We start from the raw sequence: 26,223 nt of genomic DNA, 5'->3' as shown, positions 1-26,223 counted from the left end.
GGATACTAAACAACCATGGTCTAAACAGCAGACTTTCAAGGAGAAAGCCTCCTCTATCCAAAAAGATCATCGCTGTCCTGCAGTTTGCTAAAAATCATCTGGACAAACCAGAAGGTTACTGGAACACTATTTTGTGGATGGATGAGACCGAAGTAGAACTTTTTGGTTTACATGGGGAGCGCTACGTTTGGAGAAAGGAAAACACTGCATTCCAGCTTAAAACATCACGCCATCTGTGGATATGGTGGTGGTAGTATCATGGTTTGGGCCCGTTTTGCTGCATTTGGACCAGGGCGGCTTGCTATCATTGATGGAACAATGAATTCTGAATTATACCAGGAAATTCTAAAGGAAAATGTCAGGACATCTGTCCGTGAGCTGATTTTCAAGGTCGTACGGCAAAGATCCAAAGCACACGAGTCTTTCTACCAAAGAATAGTTAAAGAAGAATAAAGTTAAAGGGGAAGATTTTTTAGGTGTAAGGTGTAAGGAAAATGGCAACCAATTCGATTTATCCTTTAGTTTTCCAAAAATGAAAGGAGGAATCTGATTGGTTGCTATGGGCAACTAAACCAGTTTTCTTCCAAAGTTTTGGAATAACAAAGGCAAAGTACAGACCTTAATCCAATATAAATGTTGTGGAAGAGCTGAAGAGAGAAGTAAATGAGAGAAAACACCAACATAACAGAATTGAGGTTCTGTATAGAGGAATGGGCTAAAATCCCTAAAAGCCGATGTACAGAACTAATCAGTAGTTACTGGAAACTTTTAGTTGCCGTTATTGCTGCACAAGGGGGTCACACCAGATACGGAAAGCAAAGGTTCACATATTTTTGCCACTCACAGTCATGTGATATTGGATCATTTTCCACTTATGCATCCCTGACTCTCCGTTACTCCCTTCTGATTCTTTTTCTTCTTTCAAATTAATTACCTCCCTGTTTCTGGACCAGGGTAAGCATTACCAGTGTCAGCCTTCAGGTCTCCCAGACACCCACCATAATAGTATAGATTTTTTGATGGTGTATGAGATGTCAAGATGATCTCAGTCACCTCAACATTTATGTAGAACATGGCTGGAAGAGAGCTGTTTTTCATACATTGTTTGTCCAGATATTCCATATATTGATTAGTATGTAAATAGAAAAAATCTGTGAAACCCTGGGCAAAAACTGAAATTACAGCTATAGCCTGGAAAGAAAGACCTCACATCTGCCGATTGGAGGATCCATGAGTGTCTTCAGTTAGGCCACTCTTGCAACTTGGCTGTACTGTCAGATCCTGGTGGTTGTCATGAACAGACTAAGAACCTGTAGGATGCAGGGGCGTTGTTAGGTTAAAACATTCGGGGCCTGGGCCCCTGATGTTTTGTCCCAGGCCCTGAATGTCCTGCCTGCCAACTAGATACAACTGTATTGCTGTCCTCAGGATGGCAATACAATTGAATCTAATACACTGTAAGATCTGAAGGATCTGTGGTGACATCACAGGTCATGTGACCAGCAAAACAGACAGTGATTGGGAAGGACTTGCAATGATGTCACCATCATGTGACCAGTGCAGGAGAGGACGGCAGTGAAGAGAAGTACTGGGAGAAGCTGTGGTAAGGTCTGCTACATGAGGAGAGGTAAGTAAAGGGAGAGGCAGAGCAATGCTGGGAGTTGTGGTTATTTAACTGGGACTGTAGGTTAGGGCTGAAGAGAGGGATGTTATTTACATGGAACTGTATGTTGGAGGGGGCTGTGAGAGGGAGTAATGTTATTTAAATGGGACTGTATGTTGAAGGTGGCTGATTGGGGGGATTATAATATTTACATGGGACTGAATGTTGAGGGGATGATGTTTACATGAGATTGCATTAGAGCAGAAACGATTACTCGATTTAATCGAGTAATTCGACACAAAAAAATTCTCAATGCAAATTTTTTTGCATCGAGGATTCATTTGTGTCATGTGACCACAGAGCGGGAGTGAAGCGCTTGCTATTACTTCCTGCTCCGTGGTCACCCGCCGGCCCGCACCGCACTGCACTTTCTTCCTGACACATCATCAGGTCATAGTGCACGTAAGCGCGCACTATGACCCGACACTGTGTGACGTCAGGACGTCAGTGCAGCGGGCTAAGAAGAAGATGGAGGAGCTGTGGAGCGGCGCCCTTACAGGAAAGGTAAGCACTGTCGTTGGGGATATGGCTAGGAGGGGGAGTTGGTTACTAACATAGTACCTAAGGCCGAAAAAAGACATTTGTCCATCCAGTTCAGCCTGTCATCCTGCAAGTTGATCCAGAGGAAGGCAAAAAAAACTGTGAGGTAGAAGCCAAATTTCCCCACTTTAGGGGAATAAAAAATTCCTTCCCGGCTTCAATCAGGCAATCAGAATAACTCCCTGGATCAACGACCCCTCTCTAGTAGCTATAGCCTGTAATATTATTACGCTCCAGAAATACATCCAGGCCCCTCTTGAACTCTTTTAGTGAATTCACCATCACCACCTCCTCAGGCAGAGAGTTCCATAGTCTCACTGCTCTTACCGTAAAGAATCCTCTTCTATGTTTGTATACAAACCTTCTTTCCTCCAGACGCAGAGGATGTCCCCTCGTCACAGGTGGCACTGTAGGGCAGTTGGTAGTACTGGGGGGCAAGCTGGTGGCAGTTGGCACTAGGGGGCAAGCTGGTGGCACTAGGGGGCAAGCTGGTGGCACTGGGGGCATTTGGGGGTGCAAGCTGGTGGCACTGGGAGCAGTTGGTGGCACTGGGGGACAAGCTGGGGGCAGCTGGTGGCAGCTGATGGCACTGGGGTGGCAGCTGGTAGCACTGAGGGGGCAGCTGGTGGCACTGAGGGGGCAGCTGATGACACTGGGATGAGGAAGAGCTGAAGGCACTGGGGGAACGGAGCTCATGGCACTGGGTGGAACTGATGCACTTGGGCTGATCGCACAGGGGGGAACGGGGAGTCTGTCACTACAATTTGCCCTTATAGACCGCTTACATAGCACTGTAGCATAACTATAGATCAGTCAAATGGTACCTTTGTCTTTTTGTTTGGAGGTTCACCAGGGGCAAAAACAGAGTTTTATTCATATGTAAATGAGGGCTCGCAAGTGCCCAGGGGCGGCGTTCGGGCTGTAAGTGCCCAGGCCGCTCTGCCTTCTTCTCACATAACCCCTCCCCAGCCTGTTGCTTGGCCCGCCCTGTAAGCCTCTTACGTCATTCAGTGTACTGGCCAATATCCCGCCGGCGCATGCGCACTGTGATGACCATTGTGGGCAGCAGCATCATTCCATGCAGTGCGCATGCGCGGGCGGGATATCGCCAGTACACTGGATGACGCAAGAGGCTTACAGGGCGGGCCAAGCAACAGGCTGGGAGGGGTTATGTGAGAAGAAGGAAGAGCGGCCTGGGCACTTACAGCCCGAACGCCGCCCCTGGGCACTTGCGAGCCCTCATTTACATATGAATAAAATTCTGTTTTTGCCCCTGGTGAACATCCAAACAAAAAGACAAAGGTACCATTTGACTGATCTATAGTTATGCTACAGTGCTATGTAAGTGGTCTATAAGGGCAAATTGTGGTGACAGACTCCCTTTAATACTAGAGGGCTCTTCTACTAATAGAGGCACTCTTGGGGAGCATTATCACGGTTGGGGCCACTGTAGGGGGCGGTATTACTAATGGGGGCACTGTTGGGGAGCATCATCATTGTAGGGGGCAGTATTACTAATGAGGGCATTCTAGAAGGGAATTACTATTGGTGGGACTATGAGGAGCACTATTACTATGGGGGCTCTCATTTTCCTTCAGGATAGTTGGGAGGTATTGGGGAGCACAGTGGGCAGCAGGATAACACTGTGGGGACTCCAGGTTGGTGGAAGATGATAGAAATGTGAGGAAGCTAAGACGTCTGTGTGTCACACTCTGCAGAGATGAGGCGCGGCTGAAAGAAGTTGTACGGACAAAATGGAGAAGATGATGACAGAGAAGATCTATATCGGAGGAGACGTCACCTGGGAGGCCCCGGATGTGAGAAGTATGTGCTGCTGTATAGCAAGTACAGCAAAATGCGGTGTGTGTGTGTGTGTGTGTGTGTATGCGACTTAGAGAACTGGCCATATTAATTGGGGCTTGGACCCCGGCAGTGGCGTCTCTAGCTTTCAAATTTTGGGGGGGCACACTGGGGGCCAGGACAAAAGTAGGGGGGGGCAGCTATAACAATGATACATTTACACAAGTACGCTTAGAAATGCTACAATACTGTACCCAATACCTAAAACCGCAACAGGGAAGAAAAGTCCAGCTCTCTGTGGATGACACTTTTATAGAGAGGGGGATCTGTGGATGACATTGCTATGGGGGGGGATCTGTGGATGCCACATACCGTATATAGCATCTTATGCTATATGTGTCATCCCCATTTCCCCCTCCATAACAGTGTCATCCACAGATCTCCCTCCCTGCCTCTCACAGGAGTGTACATATATAAAATAAACATATTTCACATGAACACTTACAGTTACTTGGCTTGGCCCTTGGGGATCTCGGACGCCACTTCCACACTTTGGCCGGGGGCTCGGCGGAGCTGATGTTGTGTTTTATCCTAATGAAAAAGATTTCATAATAAGGATTTGGAGAAGGGGCAGAGGGATAGCAGAGCAGGGAGAGGCTGGTGCTGCTACTAGGGGGTCATATCATGGGGGAGTAATAAAGCCCACCATAATGCCCCCCAGTAGAAATAATTCTCCTTATAATGTGCAAAACATACCCCCTTATGCCCCCAGTTGAGCTAATGTCCCCCATAATGTGCCAGTATAAAATACCCCCATATAGTGCCCCAGTAAATGCCTCCATAGTGCTCCTCTCCCCCCTCCCTGCTAGTGCCCCCCATAATGTACCAGTATAAAATGCCCTATATATCGTGCCCCAGTAGATGCCCTCAGTGTCCCCCATAATTTGCAAGTATAAAATACCCCTTCTTAGTGCCCCCCGTAGATGACTCCATAGTACTCCTGTCTCCCCTTCTCCATAGTACCCACCATAATGTGTACCAGTATAAAATGCTACTGTACAGAGCCCCCATATAAAACACCCCTTCTTTGTGGCCTCAGTAGATGCCCCTATAGTGCCCACCAATAATGTGCCAGTAATAAGTGCCCTCAATAACGTGCCACTGCCAGTAACAAGAGCCCCCCAATGTGCCAGTAATAAGCCCCCATCACGTGCCAGTAATAAGCCCCCCATCACGTGCCAGTAATAAGCCCCCCATCACGTGCCAGTAATAAGCCCCCCAATGTGCCAGTAATAAGCCCCCCCATCACGTGCCAGTAATAAGCCCCCCATTACGTGCTAGTAATAAGCCCCCCCATTACGTGCTAGTAATAAGCCCCCCCATTACGTGCCAGTAATAAGCCCCCCCATTACGTGCCAGTAATAAGCCCCCCATCACGTGCCAGTAATAAGCCCCCCATTACGTGCTAGTAATAAGCCCCCCCATTACGTGCTAGTAATAAGCCCCCCCATTACGTGCCAGTAATAAGCCCCCCCATTACGTGCCAGTATTAAGCCCCCCCATTACGTGCCAGTATTAAGCCCCCCCATCATGTGCCAGTATTAAGCCCCCCCATGTTCCAGGATTCAGCCCCCCCATCATGTGCCAGTATTAAGTCCCCCCCATCATGTGCCAGTATTAAGTCCCCCCCATCATGTGCCAGTATTAAGTCCCCCCCATCATCATGTGCCAGTATTAAGTCCCCCCCATCATCATGTGCCAGTATTAAGTCCCCCCCATCATCATGTGCCAGTATTAAGTCCCCCCCATCATCATGTGCCAGTATTAAGTCCCCCCCATCATCATGTGCCAGTATTAAGTCCCCCCCATCATCATGTGCCAGTATTAAGTCCCCCCCATCATCATGTGCCAGTATTAAGTCCTCTCCCATCATCATGTGCCAGTATTAAGTCCCCCCCATCATCATGTGCCAGTATTAAGTCCCCCCCATCATCATGTGCCAGTATTAAGTCCCCCATCATCATGTGCCAGTATTAAGTCCCCCCCCATCATCATGTGCCAGTATTAAGTCCCCCCCATCATCATGTGCCAGTATTAAGTCCCCCCCCCATCATCATGTGCCAGTATTAAGTCCCCCCCCATCATCATGTGCCAGTATTAAGTCCCCCCCCATCATCATGTGCCAGTATTAAGTCCCCCCCCATCATCATGTGCCAGTATTAAGTCCCCCCATCATCATGTGCCAGTATTAAGTCCCCCCCATCATGTGCCAGTATTAAGTCCCCCCCCATTGTAATAAGCCCCCCCAATGTGCCAGTAACACTATTGTAAAAAAAACACTTATACTTACCTCAGTGTCAGCGATGCGATGCAGACTCTTCCTGTGTCCCGCGCTGTAAGGCTCAGGCGGCGCGATGACGTCATCGCTCCGCCTGCGTCGGCCTCTGATAGGCTGCCGGCCTAGTGCCTGCAGCCTATCAGAGGAAGGGGAAGGGACACGCCTCTCCCTCCCCTGCACCTCCGCTGGCACAGGCAGGTTACAATGGAGATGAGCGCAATGGAAGCGCTCATCTCCCTGTGCCCGGCGGCGGCGGCACACTTAGAGGGGGGGGCACTTTAGTTGGGGGGGCACAGCATGATGTAGGGGGGGCCGTGGCCCCCTCTGGCCCCCCCCCCCCTGGCGACGCCACTGGACCCCGGATCTTTTGAGACCCTAGCAACGCCCCTGGTAGTGTGCAATTCCTTTTTCTGCTTCCCCTGTAGGTAATGATAACTTCTGCTTGGGAACTGTATGTGCAATCAGGCTACATAAATGGCCGGCCAGAGCAGGCATCTGGATCCACCTCATAAGGAATCACAAAGATGAGACCTTGAGGCTAGGGTGAAGTCCTCAAATCCAGACCGTAGCTACATCAACAGCTTTTACCTGTAGTCTCAATGGTTCTTAAGAAAACCATTGCAGAAAAAAATATACAGTAGATGTTACAAAAGAATTGTAATAACCCAACTAATGTCCTACTTTTCTACAGTTGCAGATAAAAACTCTTTATCCAATGACCTCCAGGACACCTCCAGTGTTAGTGCTAACAGAAATAAGGTGAATTTTATCTTTTTTTAAAGTTAAAATAATAGCCAGTTTCATTTCATTGTGCATAGGAAAGAAACCTATGATACATTGTTCAGAGGCGGGGGAGGGAAGGCACAGCAGGCAACATCGGACTCATTTCTCTCCAAAAGTACTGACTGCCGTCACATGAGTGACAGACCACTGAAATCAGCGGGTCCAGGACTACACTATGCTGCCCTCAGCGAGGACCACATACAGGAACTGACAGGTTCCCTATCCAGCTGAACTAAAATAAAAAGCTTCTGTGTCTTTATTCAACAGTCTAATGAATTCACCGGAGACTCTTATGACAAGGAAAGTAAGTCCAAGGAATGTCATCAACCAGACGGCATTCGTGCGCTACGGCGAAGGAAAAAATGTAAGTATTTTCTTGCTTGGTGGCTTATTGTGTCCCAGTATGAGCAAGAAATCTAAAGATCTTCTCCAGCCAAAAAGCATGAACTAGAGAAGCATTTTTTAAAAGAGATAATTGCTGTTGGGGTATTTGCGCACAGTGGATTTTCTATGCATATTTTGGTTGCCTATTCTGCATAAAAATCTGTAGAAAAACTCTGTGTATAATACAATTATTGGTCTGTAAAGGGCCTTTAGAGCTGTTTGGGCACCACTTGTGTTCTCCTGAGGTCAGGCAGATGGGGAATAGCACCATTGCTTGGTTCCTGCCTAAAGTGGCCTGTAATGTACAGAACACAGGTATTACAGCAATTGTCAGTTTAGTACTGCTGGAGAACCTTATTAAAGGGGTTATCCCATGATTAATGTAAAAAATTAAAATCCGATATCATATAGTATATGACAGTCTCTTTCTAACACATGTAGAACCAGCCCTGCACCTCACATAGATCCAGAAACCTCCCCATGCATTGCCCTAATTGCACCGCTAGATTTATTTCAAGCTGGCAGCTTGGGGGGGGGGGGTCCTTTCTACTGCAGCTGGTGGTAGTTGAAGGATAGAACTGAGCATGTGCTTCCATTTCAGTGAGCAGGACAGAGAAATTAGAAAAAGAGCAAACAGCAGGTGGCGCTATACAGATAGATTTCAGTGAATAACTCGGTGGTTATACTAAATTTTTTATTACATGCAATTACAAAAATATTCAGATCCAGGTGCTTGTTTGAAAATGAAAACCTTTGAAAAACTGCCCGTGACCTTTCACTCTGTCTCTTTCACTGTATTAACTTCTCATATTTTTTCACAGATAAAAAAGGTTCTCCTAATGAGCTAGAGGACCTGCCGAGCACCAGTGTAGCAAGAGATGAGGTAGGTTAGGATGTATGGTCAATTTTGCCCCATTTGTAGAGGTGCTGTCAAGCAAGGCCATCCTCTTTTCTAATTGAAGCTATCGGGGGAATCAGCTGATTTTTGTAGACCCGGCACATATTTGCCAAATGGTTCCCTAATTAGTTTTCGCAATTCTTTAACAGCATTTACCAAGTGAAAATACAGATATGAGAACAGAATTTCCCATCGTTGGACAGCGACCACCCAAAATGATGGATTCTGCCAGCTTGATTTCACAAAAGATGGCTCAGAAAGGCCTAGATTTGACTGGCCAGAACATTGCACAGACCACAGAACAACAGAAGCAGAAACTGCAGGAGACTCTGCTTGAAGTCCTGTATCAATTAATTGATGAGGTTTTGGCAGGTACATGGCATTGAAATTGTCCTTACATATTTTACATACAGGACATGTAGAGGCAAATTTCAGCATGCAGAAGTTTTCCAACAGAAATAATTTAATGCACCCTTTATACAGAGCTCACTCTGCTTAGAATGTGTCTCATGGCATATGCCTAAAACATCAAGGGACACACATATTTAAAGTTTTTTTTCTCAGGACTTTCTTATTGATGGTCCTTCCTTAAAGATAACCTGTCATCAACTTTATCCTGACCTCACTGAGGGCAGCATAACATAGTGACAGAAATGCTGATGTCAGCGGTGTGTCACTCATGAGCTAAAAGTAAGTGGTTGCCGAGAACCAGCATCATATTCATTGCAGCCCAGGCCTTGAAAAGAATCAAATCTACCTGAGAAGAGTCCTGGTTATTCATACTCTCCTGCTCATCTGCTGATGATTGGCAGTTCTCTCCTAGACAGAGAGAGGGAGAAAACTAGGTAGAAGACTGTCAGTCATCAGCAGGTGAGCAGGAATTCATGGATAACCATGACTCTTCTCGGGTGCCCGGGACTCTTTTCCAGGCCCAGTCTGCAATGATTGTGATGTTGGTTCTCGGCAACCACTTACTTTTAACTTCTAAATGACAGACCGCTGAAATCAACTCACCTGTCTCTACTTTATTCTGCCGTTAGTATGGACAGCATAAAGTTGATGACAGGTTCCCTTTGAAGGGTTTTCGGGATTTTGATATTGATTGCCTATCTTGTCGCAATGTAGCATAGCTTATTGCTACATGTAAATGCAGCTTTCACCACATGTAACAAGCGGGTAGTTATCTGAAACAAACTGTTTATTCTTCATAATTGCCTGCTGTTTTGGCCAGTATAAAGGGGCTTTTAATCTGCTCATGAGAAGCAGATACTTGCTAACACTGGTGCACCATGTGAGCAGTACGTCTCCTCTGGTGCATGCACCAGATATGACACCCTGCTGATGATCTGGTATATGCTAAAAATGCTGACAAGTCTGTCCAAGTAGAAAAAGGGCAAAAAAAATTCATAAATGAATCTCATCACAAATCTGGGGCTCCATCCATCTTTCCAGACATATATGTTGGAAAAAGTGCCACAGAGGCTGTGCAAATATGGCTTCTGACCAAGATGCCATATATGTCCGGGAATCTAACTGGTCACACTGTTAACATTTCTACAATTTATACTCGTGTTGCTGGTGGAATTTCATAGAGTATGCCATTATTAATAACCCTGATACACAATTATTACATATTTCAGGTGGAAGTTCAAGAGTTTGTTTCCTGCACAGTATTGGGTAAGCAAATTCATCATTGTCTATAGGACTATCAGTGCATCTACACACTTTTCAGTGGAAAAAATACAAGAAGGACCATCAGCATCTTCCTTTCCAAATACACAGTACTGTCAACTGTGAAATACAGATCAATCCGATCTATGCAGTGAGTCGGACACCTCCTAAATCCGTTTAAAAGTATGCATACCTCCATGTAGGGTAGGTGTTCAGAAAATCCAGTCCTTTAGTCCTCAGAAATATTTTTCATTTTCATGCAAATATTTTCAGTCCCCCGTGTTTCCCCTGTGTCATTGCTACTGGCTCTAAAACCTCAGGGACTGTCGGTGAAATAAGAGGCGGAACTGGGGGGCATTATGGCGGTGCTTCCACAGTACACGCAAGACCTTATTGGTATAACAATAAAAAGAAGCATTTCTCAGGATTAGAGGACCAGGTTTTTACAAGAAATACAGGGAGTGCAGAATTATTAGGCAAGTTGTATTTTTGAGGATTAATTTTATTATTGAACAACAACCATGTTCTCAATGAACCCAAAAAACTCATTAATATCAAAGCTGAATATTTTTGGAAGTAGTTTTTAGTTTGTTTTTAGTTTTAGCTATTTTAGGGGGATATCTGTGTGTGCAGGTGACTATTACTGTGCATAATTATTAGGCAACTTAACAAAAAACAAATATATACCCATTTCAATTATTTATTTTTACCAGTGAAACCAATATAACATCTCAACATTCACAAATATACATTTCTGACCTTCAAAAACAAAACAAAAACTAATCAGTGACCAATATAGCCACCTTTCTTTGCAAGGACACTCAAAAGCCTGCCATCCATGGATTCTGTCAGTGTTTTGATCTGTTCACCATCAACATTGCGTGCAGCAGCAACCACAGCCTCCCAGACACTGTTCAGAGAGGTGTACTGTTTTCCCTCCTTGTAAATCTCACATTTGATGATGGACCACAGGTTCTCAATGGGGTTCAGATCAGGTGAATAAGGAGGCCATGTCATTAGATTTTCTTCTTTTATACCCTTTCTTGCCAGCCACGCTGTGGAGTACTTGGACGCGTGTGATGGAGCATTGTCCTGCATGAAAATCATGTTTTTCTTGAAGGATGCAGACTTCTTCCTGTACCACTGCTTGAAGAAGGTGTCTTCCAGAAACTGGCAGTAGGACTGGGAATTGAGCTTGACTCCATCCTCAACCCGAAAAGGCCCCACAAGCTCATCTTTGATGATACCAGCCCAAACCAGTACTCCACCTCCACCTTGCTGGCGTCTGAGTCGGACTGGAGCTCTCTGCCCTTTACCAATCCAGCCACGGGCCCATCCATCTGGCCCATCAAGACTCACTCTCATTTCATCAGTCCATAAAACCTTAGAAAAATCAGTCTTGAGATATTTCTTGGCCCAGTCTTGACGTTTCAGCTTGTGTGTCTTGTTCAGTGGTGGTCGTCTTTCAGCCTTTCTTACCTTGGCCATGTCTCTGAGTATTGCACACCTTGTGCTTTTGGGCACTCCAGTGATGTTGCAGCTCTGAAATATGGCCAAACTGGTGGCAAGTGGCATCTTGGCAGCTGCAAGCTTGACTTTTCTCAGTTCATGGGCAGTTATTTTGCGCCTTGGTTTTTCCACACGCTTCTTGCGACCCTGTTGACTATTTTGAATGAAACGCTTGATTGTTCGATGATCACGCTTCAGAAGCTTTGCAATTTTAAGAGTGCTGCATCCCTCTGCAAGATATCTCACTATTTTTGACTTTTCTGAGCCTGTCAAGTCCTTCTTTTGACCCATTTTGCCAAAGGAAAGGAAGTTGCCTAATAATTATGCACACCTGATATAGGGTGTTGATATCATTAGACCACACCCCTTCTCATTACAGAGATGCACATCACCTAATATGCTTAATTGGTAGTAGGCTTTCGAGCCTATACAGCTTGGAGTAAGACAACATGCATAAAGAGGATGATGTGGTCAAAATACTCATTTGCCTAATAATTCTGCACACAGTGTATATGGTTATATTTCAGGGCATATCACATAGGACAATTACCTAAAACTTAACTTTTAATAAATACACACATAAAAAGGCTACATAAGGAGCAGTCATCTCGCTTTGTGGAGTCCTCTCATCCCTGTTATTGGACACATGGTTGGTCCAATGGGGTTCTCCATATCAACTCTCTATCTGTAAGGATCCTATATGTACTACGGGACCTGGGACTACGTTATCTTTATATACAAAATAGGGTATTAAAGGACACAATAGGATTAGGTACGGGGACAGAGTGTACTTACCATTTAAGAACATCTCTCGACTGAGACAGAATAAAGGAAAGCCTAGGGACAGTTTCCTTTAGGCACATTTTTTCCCATGGTCTCAGCCATTTTTCATCCTTGGTCATTGACACCTAATTCATAGGTGCCGTATGTATGTATATATATATATATATATATATATATATATATATATATAGCAATTTAATGACCGTTTTGCACTCTGGGATTTATCGCGGCTCTTTATGGAGGCTTTTTATGTGTGTATTTATTAAAAGTTAAGTTTTAGTTAATTATCCTCTGTGATATGAATTGATAGCATTGCCTAGTAGATTACCATTGCGCTCAGTGATTTCAGGGCATCTACCCTACATTGTGTTATGCTTACATTGAAACAATTTTGGAGGTTACTCCCTTCAAAGAGGTATTCCAGTAATAAAGAGTTATCCCTTGTACACTAGACAGAGGATAACTGTTACCTTGATGTTGATTAGATCAGTCTAGGGTCCCCTGTTTGAATGGAGCAGTGGTCGAGCATGCTCAGTGCTTCTCCATTCAAACTCCAGATAGCTGAGAGATGCAGAGAGAGGAGTCCTGGAGTCCTCTGCATGATGTGTACACTCATGTGTTCTCCTGTGAGTTGCATGGGCAGTTTGCAGGTGCACGATTGGAATTCTGCATCCTTTTTACTACTAACTCTTTACTGTAGTTTATAGGGGTGGTCGAAGGTGACAGTCTCTTTAAACTGTAATTCCTGTCCAGTAATCTGCATATATCTATAGTTAACTCAGTTCCTAACTAAATTTCTACTAGTGTTGATTGCGAATATTTTAATCGCAAATTTTTATTGTGAATATCGGCACTTCGAGAATTCATGAAGATTCAAAATATTGTGCTATATCTTCGTAATCGCGAATATTCTAGATTTTTTTTCATCAGTACCCTCCCTGCTTCTTGCTTGTGGGCCAATGAGAAGGCTGCAATATCTTTGTCTGAGCTTAGCAACATCCCTAGCAACCAATAGGAAAGTTGCCTACCCCTTACTATATAAGAAACTCTTGGCTCATAGATACAGTATAGAAATATTATACGCTCATGCTTGAGATACTTAAGATATTAATGTTTCTCTTAAGTGACTGGTACTTTTCCATATTTTTGCTTTCTCCCCCTCATTCCCTTCCTCCCACCCTCACTTTCCCTCTTACCCTACCCTCTCTACCGTTACCCTTTCTCATACCCAACCTTTTACTTTATAGTTCTACTTTATAAAATGTTTTAGTTTATGTAACATTTTATGCTACCATACGAATGTGGAAGTGTAAACCTGATCTTTATCTCTTGTTTATGTAACAGTTGGAGTGAATTAACTCTGACGCATGTATTTCATGCACTTTCCTAAAATAAAGAAAATTTATAAGAAACTCCCCAGCAGCCATTTTCTACAGTTTTTTAGCAGTTCTGAGAGAAGAGAGCAGTGACATTGCAGTGCTCTGTGCTTTCATCTGGATCCTATTCCTTATTCAATTACATTAGATAGTTAGCTCATATATATAATACAGATAGTTAGTGGGCACTGCATATAAAACTATTGTTCTCCGATGCAGGTGAAATCAAAAACAGTGTCGTAATGTAAAATTACTTGCAGTGATCAGGAGTTCTTCCTCAGTCACAAAAGTTGCTGCCAACCATTTTCTCCAGTCTCAGAAAACTGCTCATCACTAATTTTTACCACTCCGTAAATTACATTTCTTATCTTTTGAAGCTTTCTGAAGAATCTGAGTAAATCTATACTAAGCAGCATACCAAACATATATGCAGAGGAACATATTATCTGGTACTTGGATCAAGTTGCTGAACTTCTAACTTCTGAAGTACGCCCACTAGAGCTGACACCAGATGCTCTACAGTCTAAGGCATTAGATCTCCTAAAAAATAAAGTCCAAGGTACGTTGCATCAGGAATATGGGTTAAAGATTAATATCCCCCCCCCCCCCCCCCCCCGGATTAACATACTTACATTTTCACCTTCAGTCAAGAGAAATTCTTAGTTATATTAATTCATGGAAAGATTAATCTAAATGGTTTTGTCAAGCTCTTGAGTGTCCTTTCTGCTTAGTTATGCAGCAACACGGGAAGGCATGTTGGGCATTTTGGTTCTCTGCCAGTTTCCTAAAAAGAGACTAATAATAACTAATAATATCATACCTTGACAGTAGAGGATAAGTCAAGGACTAATAATTAATTTTCTTTAATTTGGTGATGAGGAGCTTTATAATGAATCTTTGGTGATCCTAATAATTGAACTCTTGCAGGACTGCTGAATCCTTTTGTCAAGTTCTTTGTCAAGAAGGAGATTATGAAGAATTTGAAGACATCCCACCAGGCTCTGAAAGACCCATTGGCAAACAAAGAGACTATATATGTGAGTAACTTTACATACAGTACTAGAAACAGATGTAATGTGCATGGTTTATTTACAGCCCTGGGTCACAACTTTTTATAAACTTTGCTCTCAAATTGGCTCATTATATGGAATATATCTAAAACTCTACCACAGACCATGTTATATACTTAAATATCAGATAAAAGCATTTAATTCAGTAGCTCTCTTCACATAAACAACTATGACATGTTTAACTGTGGATAGGGCTCATCAAAAAAGGACCTGTCACTTCTTATGGCTCCTTTACACTGCTCCAAGGAGAAAACAATTGATAGAAAGGCATGTATGCATGACATTATCGCTTGAAGTCTAGGTAGTTTTGTGACTTATTACTATTCTTTGGCTGTAAAACTTCTGATGTCAGTAGGAGATAAAAAGGTGTTTTGTTTGGAAACGTATGGGCACCTGAGCCCTGAAGGACAGGGCTCAGTGCCACCTCCAATCAGCCAAAAAAATTTGACCAACTGGTAGGCGCCAAACCCATATAGGCGAGTAGTGATACTATGAAGATAAGTAGTGCAAATAGAAAAAGTAAGATATGAGAGAGTGGATAGGTCAAGGGGCTAACAAAGAAAACCCCAATGTCTCAATCTAATTGTAAATCAAGTATATAGGTTCAGATGGATACAAGTTGAATGAAACAACGTATAAACATAGATATAAGTAAATAGGTCCAAGTTAGTGGAGATTTCTTAAGTAAAAACAAACCAGCCTATAATGTGTACATATGCAACGAACTAGACCGAGGCTAGGGGTCTCTTCCACAGGTGTTATGTGAGTTCTTAGAGTCTTTGTCGTGACGCCAGTTGCATTTCAGCAATGGGGGACCCCTATGTAGAAGGCGATGGTGGAACCCAGTGCATGAATTCCTGAGTGGTATAAGGGTTGCCTATAGTGTCCTTTAGGTGCGGCTTTAGCACTTGTCACAGTGCTCCTACCTGAAGATCCCGGAACCCCTGGCGTAGTCGTCCGAAGCAGTGCAAATAGGGTGAACAGTTGAAGATTGAGTAGAATAAATGGAGTTGAGACTTGTATTAAAGTTGAAAACAGCTTTACTTGATTTAAATTGCATCAGAGAACAATCTTCCAACTTTACCTTGGTCACCAGCATACTTTGGTTTAACTTTTGGCAGGCAAACACTATCAGGTCTGCTACATCTGTACTCCCTCAGCTCCGCTATGTTAGCTGGATTAAATAGGAACTTTTCCTCTTCTGCTGTAAACTGCAACTTAGCTTTCGGAAGTCTGACTTTGGTCTTTCTCTTTATCTGTATCTTTCTATTTATCTTGATCTATATCCAGGGAATCTCTCCTACTGGCTCTGAAGCTCTCTACTTCTCTTTCTTTGACCTAGCAGAGCAGACAGTGCTCTGCTGGTTGGAACACAGCCTTCCCCTTACAGGGGGTAAGCTACTAACAACGTCTCCCCAAGATGGGGTAGGCTAGACTGCCTTCTGCAGGCTCGTCCAGGAGGAACGAGGGCCTGCTGCTTCCCCTTACAGGGGTTAAGCTACTCTCTCCTTCACTAACATTGAACTCCTCCCTCTTTAGAGAGGGCTGGAAAAGACTAGAAGGTCCCACTCCAGGGAAACTAGCTCTGCCAAGATTGCTGCCATCTGCTGGTAGACCAAGCACATTAAATAGAAACAGTCGTTTGTAAGGAAATATACATACACATTATGCAGGATATAACAATGAAAATATATACGATGACACAGGATCTACCACAAAAGATAGTAGAGGCTACAAAAAGGTGGTAATGCCACTCTGGGGCGTTACATATATTAGTAAGAGCCCAATAAAATATGTGTGGTATACAACACAAGGCTCAACCATACAATTCAGGTGATATAGTATACATATAATATGTGTAAAAAGCACTCACTTTACTGGGGAGGTTGTCTGTCGGATAACCTCAAGACACCTTCAGACAGATCCTCCCTGGCCGGGTTCGCTTCAGGAGTGGTATAAATGACAGAAGCAAGAGGTCCAGCTTCTGTTCATAAATCCTTTACTTTCATTATTTTCACACATTGAAAGTTATTATAATATGGTGATGAATGATCTAAAAGAAGCTTTCGGGGTTTATAGTAACACCAATAAAAGATCTATGACGAGATTACACATCACGCCCAATCTTACTATAGGAAAAAAATAGCTTTGAAAAACCTAACCCAAAACAAAAAGATTGTAATTAAAAGTGTTGATAAGGGGGTGGTGTAGTGATCCTGGATTCAGATTTATATCTAGCTGAATCACAGAGAATACTCTCAGACCAAGAATTTTATCGAATCATTATTTAGAACCCCACTAACAGTTTAAAAAAAAACTCCTCTTTGAACTGGTAGAGGCGGGTTTTGAGATAGGTATTTTAGATAAAAAAGAAAGAATTCCTGAAAGTGTTACATCCATCCATTTAACGCTTTTACTTCCTGCCTAAGATTCACAAATCCCTGACCCAACCACCTATGATTTCTGGTATTAACTGTTTAATATACAATCTTTCAGCATATGTCAACTTTCACTTACAAAGATATGTCCCAAAACTTCCTTCTTATCTCAGGGATACTTCTCACCTCATCCAACTATTAGAATCATTCCAATGGGAAGAGAATTCTATATGGGTGACTTTAGATGTAACATCCCTATATAGTAATATTGAACACGATCTGGGTATTCTAGCAGTATCAGAAATCCTGACAAGAGACCCTTTAACTCCTGATTCACAAAAAGAATTTCTTATCAAAGCAATTGATTTTATCCTCAAACACAATTACTTTACCTTCAACAGTATTTTTTTTTATCCAGACTAAAGGTACAGCCCTGGGCACTAAATTTGCCCCATTATATGCCAATCTATTCATGGGTATATTTGAAGAGAGATTTGGATTACTTTCTCATCCTAATATAAAATTCTACCGGAGATATATAGACGACATTATTATGATCTGACAAGGAGGAATAGAAGAACTGAACCTCTTCACTAAAGCACTTAATACCAACAAGTGGAAAATAGCTTTCAGTTCAGAATACAATTCTAAAGAAGCATTTTTTCGGGACCTACATCTCACCATATGTCATAAGAAAATTGTAAACAAAACTCATTTTAAAAACGTCGATGCCAACAGTTATCTTGATTTTAACAGTTATTACCTTAAAAAATGAAAACGGAATATTCCATTTAGCCAAATGAAGAGAATTAGGAGAAACTGCTCTAACGATAATGACCTAAAAAAAACTACTTAAAAACTTGAACAGCAGATTTAAAGACAAAGGCTATCCAAAAGGCCTTTTACAGAAATCTACAAAAAAGTTCTTAAAATTACTCAGCAAGAGAGCCTGCTACCTAAAAAAGAAAAACAGGCAGGCAACCCATTAAAAAATACACGATATTTAAGTTTTATAAAAACATTTAATTCTAAACACACCTTGATTAGAAAAACATTAGAGAAACATTGGCCAGTTCTGCAAAAAGATCCAATACTAGGCTAAACCATTCCCCCAGCTCCGACGATTATTTTTTCGCCGAGCCAAGACCATCGAAAACATCTTAGCACCTTCTTGCCCAAATTTAAATCCAATACTGACAACCCAATTGCCTTAGAAAAAGAATCAGGATCCTTTAGGTGCCAGAACAGAAGATGCAAATGTTGCATCATGATTACCCATAACACTAAAACAATCACCGTCCCCCCAAATAATGAAATTGTTATAATCAAACAAAAAATCGATTGTGGCACCTCGAACGTTATATACCTGTTACAAAGCCCCTGTGATTCTCTCTATATAGGACGCACCTCTCAAACGTTGCGTGAGAGAATGAATGAGCATCATTCGAACATTTCCAGAAAAGTGATGACACATAGCGTCTCACGTCATTTTGCTTCAGCCCACGAGGGTGATCCCTCTTCCCTGAGAGTTACCCCCATTGAATGGGTCCCCCAGTCACACCAAACATTGTGCCAATAGAAAATGTTTTGGATTTTTCGTTTGAACACGCTTATACCATTCGGTCTAAATGAATCCCTGGAACACAATAACTATTGAGATTTTTGCTTTGTATATCCAGTTCTATCCGTATTCCCAAAAAAGGCTCAGATGTCCGTTCATCAATACTAAGGCTCTCAGTTTTATTTTTGAAGTCTACTATTCAGCATATGTATATCCATTTTTACGTATTTTTTGCTATCCATATGTTCTTTTATCATTATTACCTATTTTTACCCAGTCATGCTCTTTTTGATATACAGTCAGGTCCATAAATATTGGGACATCGACTCAATTCTAACATTTTTGGCTCTATACACCACCACAATGGATTTGAAATTAAATGAACAAGATGTGCTTTAACTGAAGACTGTCAGCTTTAATTTGAGGTATTTACATCCAAATCAGGTGAACGGTGTAGGAATTACAACAGTTTGCATATGTGCCTCCCACTTGTTAAGGGACCAAAAGTAATGGGACAATTAGCTTCTCAGCTGTTCCATGGCCAGGTGTGTGTTATTCCCTCATTATCCCAATTAACTCTGGACCTTTTATCTGCTCATTGTAACTTCAAATGTGCTATTTGCATTTGAAATCTGTTGCTGTCAACTCCCAAGATGAGATCCAAAGAGCTGTCACTATCAGTGAAGCAAGCCATCATTAGGCTGAAAAAAAAAAAAAAAACCCATCAGAGAGATAGCAAAAACATTAGGCGTGGCCAAAACAACTGTTTGGAACATTCTTAAAAAGAAGGAATGCACCGGTGAGCTCAGCAACACCAAAAGACCCGGAAGACCACGGAAAACAACTGTGGTGGATGACCGAAGAATTCTTTTCCTGGTGAAGAAAACACTCTTTACAACAGTTGGCCAGATCAAGAACACTCTCCAGGAGGTAGGTGTATGTGTGTCGAAGTCAACAATCAAGAGAAGACTTCACCAGAGTGAATACAGAGGGTTCACCACAAGATGTAAACCATTGGTGAGCCTCAAAAACAGGAAGGCCAGATTAGAGTTTGCCAAACGACATCTAAAAAAGCCTTCACAGTTCTGGAACAACATCCTATGGACAGATGAGGCCAAGATCAACTTGTACCTGAGTTATGGGAAGAGAAGAGTATGTAGAAGGAAAGGAACTGCTCATGATCTGAAGTGTTTCGGGCAATATTATCTGCTCATATTCAGCCAAATGCTTCAGAACTTATTGGACGGCGCTTCACAGTGTAGATAGACAATGTCCCAAAGCATACTGCAAAAGCAACCAAAGAGTTTTTTAAGGGAAAGAAGTTGAATGTTATGCAATGGCCAAGTCAATCACCTGACCTGAATCCGATTGAGCATGCATTTCACTTGCTGAAGACAAAACTGAAGGGAAAATGCCCCAAGAACAAGCAGGAACTGAAGACAGTTGCAGTAGAGGCCTGGCAGAGCATCACCAGGGATGAAACCCAGCGTCTGGTGATGTCTATGCGTTCCAGACTTCAGGCTGTAATTGACTGCAAAGGATTTGCAACCAAGTATTAATAGGTGAAAGTTTGATTTAGGATTATTATTATTATGTCCCATTACTTTTGGTCCCTTAACAAGTGGGAGGCACATATGCAAACTGTTGTAATTCCTACACCATTCACCTGATTTGGATGTAAATACCCTCAAATTAAAGCTGACAGTCTGCAGTTAAAGCACATCTTTTTTGTTTCATTTCAAATCCATTGTGGTGGTGTACAGAGCCAAAAATGTTAGAATTGTGTCGATGTCCCAATATTTATGGACCTGACTGTAGACGAATATCACTCTTTTTATGGATTTTAGCTATGTATTTATAGCCACTTATTTATTTTATTTGATCCAGAACTCTAGTTACATATGTATTTTTAGTCTTGGTTTACCAAAATTTTCATAGTCACAAATTTTCTATTATCAAGGATATACAGATTTATTATTGTATTTTATATATTGTTGGTTATCACCAATCATATATATCATGTGGAGTCTACACATGACTACTTTTTTTTTTTTCCCCTTTTGTGTCCCTCTTTCATTTTTTAATATAGTATCTGGCCTGGAAGATTAGAGTCCTTTTAATCCTAGGCCTCTGTAACATTTATGGAGCAATATTTACACTCCACTTCACCATCCCCTCAAAGGAATCTGCGATATCGGAAAGGGCCTATTGCGTTCCACTTTGGAAAGCAGGAGCCATTTCCGATTCCTCCGCTTCCCACCTTTTTTTTTTTTTCTATTACATACCTCCGATACCGGAAGTGTTCACTGCATTCCACCCTAGAGCGCATGAAACGCTTTCAGTTTGTCTGTCTTTGTAAGCGCCCTTTATATTTTATTCTTTTATATACATCTTTACATCACTCCTGAAGAAGGGGGCTTATTGTTCTGAACCCCCGAAACGCGGTGAGTGCCGTGTGTTTTATGAAAAAAAAAAAGGATTTAGGACCAGAAGCTGGACCTCTTGCTGCCGTCATTTATACCACTCCTGAAGCGAACCCGGCCGGGGAGGCTCTGTCTGAAGGTGTCTTAAGGTTATCCGACAGACAACCTCCCCAGTAAAGTGAGTGCTTTTTACACATATTATATGTATACTATACCACCTGAATTGTATGGATGAGCCTTGTGTTGGATACGTATTTCCTAATATTTTATTGGGCTCTTACTTATATGTACATATATACATGTATGTATACTTGATTTACAATTAGATTGAGACATTGGGGTATTCTTTGTTAGCCCCTTGACCTATCCACTCTCTCATATCTTACTTTTCCTATTGGCACTACTGATCTTCATAGTACCACTACTCGCCTATATGGGTTTGGCTCCTACCTGTTGGTCTAATTTTTTTGGCTAATTGGAGGTGGCACTGAGCCCTGTCCTTCAGGGCTCAGGTACCCATCTGTTTCCAGCCAAAACACCTTTTTATCTCCTACTGATGTACAGGTTTTATACCGTACTCTGACCACCTGTGCTGCCTACCATCATCCGGCCTTCTTTCCTTTTTTCCTTTACTCTTTTCTGGCCCCACCAACTTGGCGCCCCTCTGTTCTCATTTTATATTTTGAGAGCTCTCAAAATATATTGCATTAACCCCCATTATTATTTTTTGAAACTTCTGATGTCACCAGCGTTGTGGCAGACAGTTGGAGGCATCTTGTTCTCTGCACTTCTTTCTTCATACATGTAATGTGAGGAATTAGTTGCTGGTCCAGAATATGGCGGTGTAGGCAGAGAGAGCACAGGCCACAGGCCTTGGATGCAGTGTAACAAGAAGAGGGTACGGTACACTTAAATACTAAACAAGAGCTTGGTACAGGAGGTTTAGGATGCCAGTCAACGTGGTGGTATTTCAGTAATCGCTCTGTTTCTAGCCACAATTCTCGGTGCTTGCTCTCTGATAACCACAGCTTCCAATGAAACCGGTGACTTCTGTTAGGTCCTCTTTTTCACCACACTCCTGCAACGTACACCTCGGAACGCTGGGCCACACCGCTTAGTTTCTCTTCCAGATGGAAAAATCTGGAAATCACTAGATCACTCCCAGAGCCCAGCCAATTGGGCCACACCATCAAAAATGATGTAGTGTCCAACCAGTGCTCTGGAGTAGTAACCCACCCCACATTAACTGGCTGAAATCTTTTAACCCTAAGTTGGCTGGCTTCCTTCTCCCCTACCATTACAATATAAAAGTCTATTCTAGGGGTTGTCCTATGATTAATGTAAATGAAAATAAGACATGACAATCTCCTCTAACAAAACTAGAACCAGCCCTGTACCTGGATCCAGAGATCTCCCAGATTTTATTTCAAGCTGGCAGCTTGGGAGGTGTTTCCTTTCTTCGGAGCATGTCCTTACTCAAGGGATGTGACTTTTTTGCTACAACTCTCGCCCTGTAAGTGTTACAGCTTTTAACAGAAGATATGGCTGGTGGCAGTTGATGATGGAACGGAACATGTGCAACCACCTTTGCGAGGTGGACAAAGAGATTAGTAATACAAAAAACAGCAGGTGGCGCTAGACAGATACATTTTATTGAATAACTCAGCGGCCATACTAAGTTTATATTTACATCCAATTACCAAAGTACTCAGATCTAGGTTTAAAATTTTTTGAATATTTTTGTGGGACCAGCCCTTTAACATATATACTTATCTACCCATCAGCAACCCAGATTACATTCCCACACCTTTACATACAGAAGTCAATAATTACAAGCTAGGTTGGGGCATAAAAGACTATTACCAGTACACATCACCTCCTGCTTGGCCGCCCTATTTCCATTTAGGCACTGCTTATTGGAGCATGCTAGCTGTATGACATTAGTACATGAAGACACAGGACATACTTTTATGTTTTGCTGTGCTATAAGTTTCATACATGTTCATTGACTTTACATTGTGTTTTTTTCCTCTATTTTCAGGGGCTTCTAGAGGATCTTACAAAGATAATCACTAATGAAGACAGAACTTTAAATCCCTAAAAACACATTGAGTGGAAGCATTCTATAAAGTTTTCCTGAAGTTATAAGACACTCCTTGGAATACCTTGTGGACGTCACAGCTGACTAAACAGTTTACATTTCATGTTTACATGCAATAATGTGATAAGGCGTTATTGTTGATCATGGCAATAAATGCAATATGCCAGCGGGGCACACCTGACTATTTTGCAGACATACAGGACAAAGTCTGTTTTAGGGACAGATACATATTTAGTACTAATTTATGGGTGTAAAGAAATAAAACTTTTATATTGCCAAAGATTCTTTGTTTTTGCTTGTGTTAGCTTAAAAGTCGCTAAACCCATCCATATTGACAGTGAAGTCTATCCCCATTGAAATAAACATGGCATACTTGTGTGTTTATAGTGGAGTTTGCAAAAATGGCTAAGTGGCTAAAAGAGTGTTCGGTCAATAGCTGACTCATGTGTATGGCCGGCTTAAAGGGGTTGTCCAGGAATAAATATTTTTTCCTGATGTCCGTATCCTTCCTCTGCTAGGGAAAAAATTATACTTGTTCCACGCTGGCTTCTGAGTGTCCATCTTCTGGTCCGTGGCTTACTTCCTCCCCAGCATGGAAAGGGTTCATTCACACGTCTGCAATTTTTTTCCAGATCCGTTCCGGATTTGGCGGACCCCATTCATTTTCAATGGGGCCGGAACGCAATTCCGTTCCCGAAAAAAATAGAACATGTCCTATTCTTGTCCGCAATTGCGGACAAGAAAAGGCATTTTCTATCATATTCCCAGAGATGTGCGGTCCACAAATTGCGGAACGCACATTACCAATGTCCGTGTTTTGCGGATCCGAATTTGCAGGCCGCAAAACACCTACGGACGTGTGAATGGACCATTATAGTCACCTGCTCCATTGCAGCTAATGACTGGATTGAGTAGTCACACAATTTTTCTTTTAGCATTTCTTTTTTTGCAGCCATGCTACCTCTCACTGCTCAGCCACCGATACAGGTCAATTACACAAATATGAAAATATGTTAATAACATAAGAAGCTTCTATGGGTTTGTTCACATCTGCATGGAGGCACCGTTCGGGGCCTCGTCACAGATTCCATAAAAAACTGTGGCGAGAAAAGTACTGGACTTTTTTCTCTCTCTGCTAAAAAAGCAGAATCTTGAATGAAAACCAAACGGACCTCATTATAGTCAAAGGGATCTCTTTTTTGCTTTGTTCTGGTCAGTTATGTCCTGAATTCAGAATTTCCGTAGTTCTGGTCCTATAAAGGAGAAGAACAATGGAAACAACAACGCTGATCAGATAAGTAGGGTTGCTTTTTTCAATTTAACAAGTGGGACTCTCTTCCTGAGACACCTGCACAACTTGCATTGGCAGCAAGAAATATTTCTTGGCTTGCGTTTCCTCTAAAAAGCAACTTCTAAACTGAAAAGTCCAGAGAAGCTGTATTTCACTGAGAAAAAGTAGTGACTGGACTTACCGTAACTGATTGATAGTGAATTCCACCTAAAAATATCTTCTAACACAGCAGAGTGACACATCAGAAAATGCTATTTATGGAGGTCCCTAAACTCAGGTCCCAGCCAGTCCTAAAATTAAAGGGATTTCTAGAGCCATGAAAGAAAATGTGTCATCAGCGTACTGTAGCTTGGCGATATATGGAAATCTAAATGCCTTAAAGGAAATGTGTCACCAATTTTTTTTCTACCAGTTAAAACCAGATAGTGATACATATCCCTTTTTTCTAATGTTTTTATTTTCTGATTACAGATTTCTTGTTTAGAAAGCATTAAGAAAATTGCGTTACAGCAGCCCCATGGTACATAGACACAATGGTCAGGAGGGGACTTCGTTGACTTCTATGGGAGAGTTTTCTAGGCATGCTCTGTGCCCTGTGTAGTGGTCCTTGTACAAGGAAGGACTAGATAAGCTCTGACATCTGTGAATGATGGATCCTGTCTTCTCTATACACAAAGGTGATATAATTACAGGCAGGTTAGAATGACAGCAGGTAACTGCAGTAAAGTGATCTGTACAGACCAAGAAGGAGCGCCTATTAGGCTTAATGGCCAGGGGTGCACCGCCAATGAGGCGAGGTGAGGCGATTGCCTCAGGCAGCACCAGGTAGAGAGAAGTGGGGGGCAGCGGAAAGGCCTTGGGCAATGAGTGCTTACATTGTGGAAGTGTTCATCTGCATATTCAACTGTATTACTGTTCTCAGGAGAGTGATACAGTTAAATGCTGCGACAGGGCATGCGAGCAATGTCTCGCTGCCCTACCGTTTGCTCTAATAGGATTTAGTCCTAGTAACTGGATGAATCACTATGAGGACATTGGGGGCTCCAAAAAGGGGCATTTTTGTACAGGAACACATTGTTAGGGGGCGACTATGGGGGCATTTATTCTACTGGGAACACTAAAAGGGGGTAATTTTTTGCACTGGCACATGTTATAAGGGAGCATGTTTTGCACTAGAACATATAAGGGACCATTTTGGTACTGTCACACATTATAAGGCCGAATGCACACGGCCGTTGATCTATACCAGTGTATTACTGTACTGTGGCGGCAGCAGGGAGCGCACGGCGTCATAGCAACCAATGACGCCGTGCGCTCCTGCTCTCAGCAGGAAACCAGGCCGCGGCACCACGGACCGCTCACGGCCGTGTGCATTCGGCCTTAGGGAGTATTTTTTTTACAACTACACATTATAGGGGGAATTAGTACTAATGGGGCATTATTGTTGGCTTTATTACTAGTGGGGGAATACGAGGAACATGATTACTAGTATGGGTACTATGAAGCATTATTACTACTGGGGCAAAATAAGGGACATTATTACTATTAGAGGCACTGTTACCACATAGTGTACTTTGCCAGGGAATTATTACTATTTGAGGACTTGTTACAGTAGGGGGCACCCTGGCACAGTATCAGATTAGCACAATTATTT

At 42.5% G+C, this 26,223-nt stretch overlaps 1 protein-coding gene across 1 annotated transcript in view; it reads left to right on the top strand.

Moving 5' to 3' along the window:
* The window catches only part of LOC120977640, a 111,594-nt gene extending 88,034 nt beyond the window's left edge, over positions 1 to 23,560 (top strand). Inside the window, exons 14-21 of the mRNA XM_040405655.1 lie at positions 7,033 to 7,100; positions 7,392 to 7,488; positions 8,330 to 8,391; positions 8,556 to 8,778; positions 10,047 to 10,083; positions 14,123 to 14,304; positions 14,673 to 14,782; positions 23,219 to 23,560. Of these exons, the coding sequence (XP_040261589.1) occupies positions 7,033 to 7,100; positions 7,392 to 7,488; positions 8,330 to 8,391; positions 8,556 to 8,778; positions 10,047 to 10,083; positions 14,123 to 14,304; positions 14,673 to 14,782; positions 23,219 to 23,278 (839 nt within the window). The 3' untranslated portion in view covers positions 23,279 to 23,560. The remainder of the gene's footprint in view (positions 1 to 7,032; positions 7,101 to 7,391; positions 7,489 to 8,329; positions 8,392 to 8,555; positions 8,779 to 10,046; positions 10,084 to 14,122; positions 14,305 to 14,672; positions 14,783 to 23,218) is intronic.
* Positions 23,561 to 26,223: the final 2,663 nt, after the last annotated feature.

Source organism: Bufo bufo, chromosome 8, assembly GCF_905171765.1.
Source record: "Bufo bufo chromosome 8, aBufBuf1.1, whole genome shotgun sequence".
NCBI classification, from domain to species: domain Eukaryota; kingdom Metazoa; phylum Chordata; class Amphibia; order Anura; family Bufonidae; genus Bufo; species Bufo bufo.
The sequence above is the reverse complement of the archived record's forward strand: the minus strand, read 5'-3'. Positions and strand labels throughout refer to the sequence as shown.